General features: G+C 47.5%; 1 protein-coding gene across 1 annotated transcript in view; it reads right to left on the reverse strand.

Moving 5' to 3' along the window:
* Positions 1-6,775: 6,775 nt before the first annotated feature.
* Positions 6,776-8,568, reverse strand: part of lrrc40 (leucine rich repeat containing 40) — a 23,976-nt gene continuing 22,183 nt past the window's right edge. Inside the window, exons 13-15 of the mRNA XM_061737412.1 lie at positions 7,361-7,438; positions 7,104-7,289; positions 6,776-7,022 (exon numbers count right to left, since the gene is read on the reverse strand). Of these exons, the coding sequence (XP_061593396.1) occupies positions 6,917-7,022; positions 7,104-7,289; positions 7,361-7,438 (370 nt within the window). The 3' untranslated portion in view covers positions 6,776-6,916. The remainder of the gene's footprint in view (positions 7,023-7,103; positions 7,290-7,360; positions 7,439-8,568) is intronic.

The following is an 8,568-nucleotide window of genomic DNA, read 5'->3' on the forward strand; positions in this document are numbered from 1 at the left end:
CTCCTCTCCCTGGCCCTGGCCATGCTCAACCTTTCCCCGACCCTGAACCTAACCTGGGGCTTGCTGATTGGGCCGAAGCTTCGGGAGCTGCGTGCTGGCCTGCGGTCCCCACCCCGGGTCATCCCGCTGCTGCTTTCACCTGCCTGCTGTGCTGCTGACGTCCCTGACCCACCAGTCTGGCCCTCGGCAGGAGGGTCCCCCCTTATGATCCAGGTCCTGGTCCAGGTTTCTTCCCTCCTAAAGGGGAGTTTTTCTTGCCACTGTTTGGCTTAAGGTTTTTCTCCCACTAGGGGAGTTTTTACCTGCCATTGTTTATGTACTAATTGCTCGGGGGTTTATGTTCTGGATCTCTGGAAAGCGTCTAGAGACAACTTTTTTTGTATTAGACGCTATATAAATAAAATTAATTTGAATTGAAAATTGAATCATTCGTGGGTCACTAACAGCAACACGTGTGGTCCGGTTCCTTCACCTTTCTGGTGGATCTCATCAAATAAAGAAACTTTACTGTCAGGGGAACGTTCTATTCTGGTGCTTTTCCACTAGAACCTACTCAGCACGACTCTCCTCGGTTTGGTTCTTTTCCACCAGGGGTCTAACGTGCCGAGTAGATACTTTTCTGTATCTATTCTGCTGAGGTTCTAAGCTGCTGAGTCGGCTGTATCTGACATCATCACACTACAGACCACCGATTGGTCGGGGGGTTGGAGTCAGACGTCTGAGTCAGGAGGAGGAAATCAGAGAAAGAGACTGACGGATTCTTGTTCATTTTATTCAACCAGCAATGGCAGTAAAAGTCTGTTTCATGATCCAACTCTGAGGGTCAGATGTTCATAAACCTGGTGCTGAGGAGAGAATTAAAAAGATCTAGACGGAGATGAGGAACGACCAGATCTACCAGGAGCTCTGTCTCTTCATAGCTGCTCACGGCTCCAGCTGACTTTTCAGCAGCACAGAGACAAACTAAAAAAAAAGCGTCGCCGCTTGAAGTTTCTCTCACTCTCATTTTTTAACTTGATATCAAACACAAACTACAGATCCAGCAGCACATCTATCATCTCCTCCAGGTTCTACATCTTTAGTGTTGTTTTCGTTTAGATACACAATCAAATATGTCACAGCAGCTTCACTCCAACCTCGTTATGGAGAAGAAACCAGGCCGAGTTGAGCCGAGCCAAGTAGGTTCTAGTGGAAAAGCGCCATTACTGAAACCTTTTATCACCAGGATGAAAAACCGAGTTTAATTTAGCAGAAACATGAAGATCATCTGAGCTGGAGGTGACGCCTCATCAGGTGACCTGACATCTCTGGTACCGGGCCTGGTCCTGCAGGACCTGGGACGGCCAGCATGGTCCCGGTCCTGCAGATCAGCAGCAGCTCTATGGAAGTGGACGGGGGTGTTGACACAACACCACGAGGGAAAGACATCAGCAGGGATCCTGGTGAAGCAGAGGTTGATGCTCACTGGTCTGATTCAGAATATGAACCACAGTTCACACGTGCACATGCACGTGCACTACATGGGCTTAGTAAACCTGCCCATCTCAGAGCCTACGGTACCAGAGTCCAGGGGCCTCATGTACTAAGAGTGCGTGGATTTCAACGTGAATTCGTGCGTGGAATTAACAAAACCGCAAAATTTCATATGTACAAAGCTGTGCGTACGCCCAAATCCACGCAGGTTTCTCTGTACATCACAATCAGCGTGGATTTGAGCGCACATGCGGGAGCACAACACTCCGCCTTGTCTCCTCCCTCAAATATATGTTTGAATATGATATGAAGATAATTATCCATTAAAAACCGCTCATCCTAACAAGAAAATGCTCTGAGCTGGAATAAATAATTCATTTTGGGGCATTTAGGGGTGTCGGACTCCAGTCCTCGAGGGCCGGTGTCCCTGCAGGTTTTAGATGTTTCTCTGGTTCATTGCACCATGATACAAGTGACTGTGTCATCAACAGAACTATCCAGACTTTGATGACAAGTTGGGGATGATGATTAATTAGAATCAGGTGTGTTAAAGCAGGGAAACATCTAAAACATGCAGGACACCGGCCCTTCTGGGATTCAGTTTAACAACTACATTATGGTGTTCTTTGCTTTGCGTTGCGTTCGGTGAAGAGTTGTGGTTTTATTATGATCGTACGGGTTTGTGAATGTTTGTGGGCAGCGTTAGTGTATCATTACACTCTGCTTTTCTTGTTTGTATTTTAAGAACCGACACCAGAATGTTTGGTGGATGAAAAACGGCTCCTCGTTCCGCTTTATTGTCATGCATATTATATACTAACGGATTAAAACCAATGTACACGTTTATTGAGTCTTACACATTATGGATGTCCGCGATCACCCCTCTCATAAGTATAACAATGTGAACAAAATACATTTATATTTAAAACATGGAGCATTACGATCTGATTCCTCTGCAGAAATAAAGACAATTTGTGCCGACGGGATTATCGAGGTGCAAACGTGAGAAATAAAGAGCAAAATTGCTGTAACTCGAGTGTTTCATCCGCAGGAGGAGAGACAGGTGTCGTGCCAAAAAGTGATTGAAGGCCAAATACAGTTAATGAAAGGTTGTTTCTGCCTAAATATGACTTGATCTCATTCTTGAGTTTCATAATCTGAAAATCTGACGGTTTAGCGCTCTCGCTCAACGGGCTGCTGTGCGCGCTCCCGCGGCCACAAATCAGAAGAAATCAGATTCTGGCAGGCAATCACTTTTTGGCACAACACCGGCTTTTGCTTGAAAAATAATTTTAATATATTTCTGTCCAGACACAGTTATGGGATGTTTAGGATCTGTCTTTTATCAGTTGTCCTCCCATACGGTCGTCATGACGACAGACAGATGTCCGACCTGCAGCTCCAGCTGAAGCATCATGTTGGTCTGAACCGGAGCAGCTGGTCCAGTTCAGGGCAGAGATCCAGAAGATCCTCTTGGTACCTGAACCAGCTGATGGTCCAGTCTTAGTCCTGGACCAGCAGGTCCAGACTAAACCAGCTGATGGTTCAGTCTCTGGACCAGCAGATCGGTGTGGTGCCTGAGGACTCGCTCCTGATCCTGCATCAGCAGGTTCCTCTAACGGAGCCAAAGCTCCATCAGGATTTGCAGGTTCCATCGTTGAGCTCCTCTAGTTGTTTGTTCAGATCATGTGGTTGATTGTGAGATTGTTGCAGCTCCACTCTTGTGTAATTTATCTGATGATGTCGGGACTGTCGTGTCCTTCACGTGGTCGTGAACTGATTGTTGACGTTACGTTTCCTCATATTCTGCACTTCACTGCATCACCAGTGAGTGTCGCCAACGGACAAACCTCAGAAAAGTGCGTACAAAAGCCTTAATGTGTGAGTGACGGACCGCAGATTTCTACGTTCACGTCATTCTTTGTACATCCGACCGTGAGCGTTGAAAGTGGCGTACGCACGTTTTTTGTGCGCCGCACTCTTAGTACATAAGGCCCCAGGACCGGGTTCTCAGTTCCTCAGCAGGACCATCAGACCCAGTGCTGGGCACGGTGGTGGAGGGATGATGGTTCTGGCTTCTCCGAAGTGTCTCCAGAGCCGCATGCGGCTCTTTAGCGCCGCCCTGCTCCCTGGAGCTTTTTCAAAAATGTTTGACTTTTTTTTTCTTTTCATTTTTTCTTTTTTTCTTCCTTTTGACTTTTTTCTCGACATTTCAACTTTTTTCTCGAGATTGTACTTCAACATTAATCTCAACATTTTGACTTTTTCTCGAAATTTCAACTTTTTTCACGAAATTTTGACTTTTTCTCGAAATTTCAACTTTTTTCACGAAATTTTGACTATTTCCTTGACATTTTGACTTTTTTCTCGAAGTGCATAATGAAAAAAAAATCTTCACCCAGTTATAACTAATATAGAAACATGCAGCATGCGTTGCCTTCATTCTAAGGCTTGTATAAGACTTTTCATTTTTTGCAGCTCCAGACATGTGTTTTTGGTCCAATATGGCTCTTTTCTTTCAACATTTTGGGTTGCAGACCGCTGCTGTAGATTCATCGGTTCAGTCTCTGACGGTGTGATGGTCTGAACGGTACCATGACCCGGGTGGCTGCTGGACCCTGACTGGACCTGCTTTTTCCCTCCACTTCTACATTCAGACCTCGTTAGAATCTGATGTTTTAGTTTTTTATGTCCTGATCTGTAAAACCGGTCAGTTGAAGGAGGATGAACTTCACTTTAGCTAAATCTAGTTTATCAAAGTTGACCAGTTCTATGGGGAGTATTTGAGCTGGACGGGGAACTGGTCCCCCAGACTCCCCTGCAGACCCGTTTCTGAGCTGGAACCTCGCCGGTGAGCTCCGCCCGGTCCCAGTCTGGTCCAGGCCAGACCACCAAAGAGCAGGTCACCTGCTCCAGAACCAGCACCTAAAGCAGCCTGGGAGGTTTCACGGCTCTGTCAGACCTGTTCACACCTTAAACACTCGAAGATGATGACATCACTTTTTACAACAAATGAAGGCAGAAAAACAAGCTTTTCCTGCCATCGAGGACAGATTTGGAGAAGCTGGAGACCGATGGAAGGATGCAGGACTGTTCATATGACTCCACACATACCGCATTGGCCTGAATATAAGACAACCCCCTTTTTCAAGACTCAAGTTTGAACAAAGACTTTTTGAACAACAAATACAATTTTTAGACAGAAAATAATTACAGTAAATCTGAAACAAATGATTATAACATTTGAGAGAAAAAGCGTGTTATTTTGCCTCATTCAAATCATCATCTTGAAGTTTGCATCATAACTTCTCAGCTGCCGGTTAACCTGCCGATCTTCCACCCACTTTTCTCCAGATTGTCGCTACGTTTCTCCATCTCTTTTCTTTCTTACCGCTATTTTTTATTTTTCATTCTTCGTGACAGGGGTTCGCTTTGGCCTGGGGAGTTAAAGGTATAGTCTGTAATCGTATTCAAAAACATTTATTGTTATACTGGGTGAAATGGTCCTTCCATCCTGAGAGTAGCCAGTGAATAATGTGTTCAGAAAAAGGAAAGAAAAACATCCGACCTCTCTGACAGCTTTAATCCTGTAAAAACAAGTCTTTCCCCGACCCTGCACCCCAACCTGGGACTTGCTGATTGGGCCGGAGCTTCGGGAGCTGCGTGCTGGCCTGCGGTCCCCACCCCTAGTCATCCCGTTGCTGGCCCCCCCTTCTCCTCCCTTTTCTCTCTTTTGTCCTGCAGGTGGCCGTGGGTGGCTTGTAGCTTGCATTACGGAGCACAAGTCTTTTCCTGACCCTGCACCCCAACCTGGGACTTGCTGATTGGGCCGGAGCTTCGGGAGCTGCGTGCTGGCCTGCGGTCCCCACCCCCGGTCATCCCGTTGCTGCTTCCACCTGCCTGCTGTGCTGCTGACGTCCCTGACCCACCAGTCTGGCCCTCGGCAGGAGGGTCCCCCCTTATGAGCCTGGTCCTGCTCAAGGTTTCTTCCCTCCTAAAGGGGAGTTTTTCCTTGCCACTGTTTGGCTTAAGGTTTTTCTCCCACTAGGGGAGTTTTTACCTGCCATTGTTTATGTAATAACTGCTCGGGGGTCATGTTCTGGGTATGGGTCTCTGTAAAGCGTCTAGAGACAACTCTGTTGTATTAGACGCTATATAAATAAAATTGAATTGAATTGAATTGAAAAAAACTCCTGACCAATCAGTTTTTTGTGCACCGAGTGGCATGGATTGGTCAGAGGACCAGAGGATTGGCAGGGGGGATAGAACCAATCAGATGCCTTCATTTTAAGTCCCGCCCACGCCCCCCTCTGTCCCATGCGCACACTCGTCACGTCGAATGTAACGGCTCGCCCTGCTAAAAAGGCTAAAAAAAAGAAAGCCAAAGTGTGATTCTGCGGCGCAGGTTGTCCGCTACTGGGGGTCTGACACGGACCATGGGGTCCGTGGGGATGGAGGCGTCTCCATCCCGGCGAGGGCTGAGAGCGCCGGTGCAGGTGGCGGTGCGCTGCGGTGCTGTACAGGCTCTGTTGCCGCGGCTACGCCGTAGGGTACGGCGTAGGGTACGTGGCGACGCGCACCATTCTGCGTTGGTGTAACGCGGAACCATAAATCAGCCTTCAGTGTGTGCTCTGTCTGCTGTTCTGAACTCTTCTCTGTTGTCTCATTTTGCTGGGACGTCAGTCCCTCCGCCGAGACACAACTTGTGCGGTATGTGTTCATTGTTGTGTCTAAAAATGATGCGCAGTGCCCACCCAATCAGAAACTGTACAGATATTCTGTGATATTTTATTATATTTATAAAAAAATAAAATTATAAAAAAATAAAGGACATAACTTTGATTGGGTGGGCAGGACGCACGTTTGGGTGGGCACAGCCCCCCCCCCTAAAACCGGCCTCGCTTAAAGGTGAATGAGACATGGGGTAGTTTTGTTGAAAATGTGCTGTCCAAAATGTCCTGGAAAACTCGACTCCTGCAAATGCGCGTTCCCCAAAGTTTGTGGGGGCGTGGCTTTGGACGGAGCGCTGACGGGAGGGGGAGGAGGGGGCGGGGCTTAGAGGAGGTGCCACTTTCAAATCTTGCTAGCTCTCCAACATTACTGACTATACCTTTAAGTTCAGCATTGGCTTTAAAGATATCTGGCGCCATCTAGCGTTGTGAATGGGTATGATGTCTAGACCCCGAGTGTAAGACGACCCCCACTTTTTCAGTCTTATTTCAATGCAAAAAACACCGTCTTATATTCAGGCCAATGCAGTACTTCAGCTCACATCGCCATGACAACATTCACATCACTGTGCAACATCTTTATTAAGAAGTTTATTAAGTGCTTTTGGCATCATTCGGTCTGAAACGACCAATCAAAGATCATAGATTGTCCAGAAAACATTTGACACAACTAGAAAAACGATCAGATCCCTGCGTTCACATGATGGAGCGGGTCAGGCCGGGATGCGGCTGCGCAGGTACTCCATCACGGCGTCAGTTCCTTTGGCAACGATGGCGGCCCTGGGGGCCCGGAAGGGGTTCCCCTCCAGACTGAGGCTCCTGGGGGCCGACAGAGGCAGAGTCAGGGCCTGGAGCTGTGGGTGGAGCTCTGGGGGGAGCCCGGTGGGAGGTGTTAGTTACCTGAGGCTGCTGCACAGGCCCAGCTCCGGCGGGACGCTCAGCAGGTCGTTGTTGGACAGGTCCAGCGTGTACAGACGGACCAGCTTGAGCAGACGACCCGGATCCACCCCGCCCACCTGGTTGTTGCCCAGCAACACCGTCTCCAGGGAGACCACCTCGTACAGGACCTCGGGGAAGGACTTGAACCTGTGACCGGCAGGAGGCGTTAGTGACCGTCTCAGACATCCACAACACTCACGTCTGCAGTGATCAGCTACCTGTTGTAGTTGAGGATGATGGAGCTCAGTTTGCTCAAGTTCTTCATCTCGGCAGGTAAATCACTCAGCTGGTTGTTTCTGGAGAAGAAAACAGAGAAGAAAACACAGGCTTAAAGGAGACCTATTATGAAAAACAGGTTTTTCTTGCTTTAACATATATAAAGTGGTCTCCCCTCAGCCTGCCAACTCAGAGAAGGAGGAAAGAGACAAAATTCTGTAGAGTCTGTACAGCCGCCCGGATGAGCCGTCCAGTGTGATGTGGATCTACGAGCCAATAAGATTCTGCTCCTGTCGTTGCAAAATACAAACCACGCCCACAACTATAAAAGCGTGTAACTGCATGAGAGCGTCCCACTATCGTAGCACTGCGTGACATCGTCTCTCTGTCCATCTCCCTCCAGCAGCTGCCACTTTATTGAGGTTTTTGTAGTGAAATGAGGAGGAATCATAGAGATAACTTCTCATTTCAACTAACTGGATCAGCCGTTCCTCATCATAACTGTTTCCTACAGCGCTTTCAACCGGCTTTCAACACGAGCTCCAGGAAGAAAATAGAAGCTGGGCGTCCGACAAATGTTCAGCTCAAAACGGCGTGTCGCTGCAGCCAGTTAGGACAGTCCAATAGAAAATAAAGCAATGGAATTCATTTTGTCGCTGACGCTCGCATCGCATGCAGTTATTAGGACACATGTAAATAACTCCGCCGGCCGGAGCTCCCGCCATTTTTTCGTAGCGGTGTATCGCGTCATTCAGGCAGCCAATCAGCACAGAGCCTCATTATCATAGCCCCGCCCACTCAGAATCCCTCATAGATAATGAGGTTAGAGAACGGGATGATAAAGACATGGATCAGAGGCTGAATTTCTAATTTATTTAGAAAAAACTATCAAAATCTTGTTTTTAAGACATTCAAGGCCTGTTTAAAATAGACATTAGATGCCATAATAGGTCCCCTTTAAAGTATTCCACCACCCTGCCGGATCTCCGGCGTAGGGAGCTTTGTTATTTTTTCTCGGCGTGCAGAGTTGGACTGATTAAAAAAAAAAAGAAAAAAATATGAGTAACTTTATCATTTACATTTAAATATGTGTTGATAGGCTACGGGATATTGTCAGTTTGAGTCAACTGAGTTCGTCTACCAATGGAATGAGAGGAAAGCAGCTCTGGCGCTTAACCAAACCAACACTAGCCAATCAGAAGTAGAGCTG

This window comes from Cololabis saira, chromosome 13, assembly GCF_033807715.1.
Source record: "Cololabis saira isolate AMF1-May2022 chromosome 13, fColSai1.1, whole genome shotgun sequence".
Taxonomy (NCBI): domain Eukaryota; kingdom Metazoa; phylum Chordata; class Actinopteri; order Beloniformes; family Belonidae; genus Cololabis; species Cololabis saira.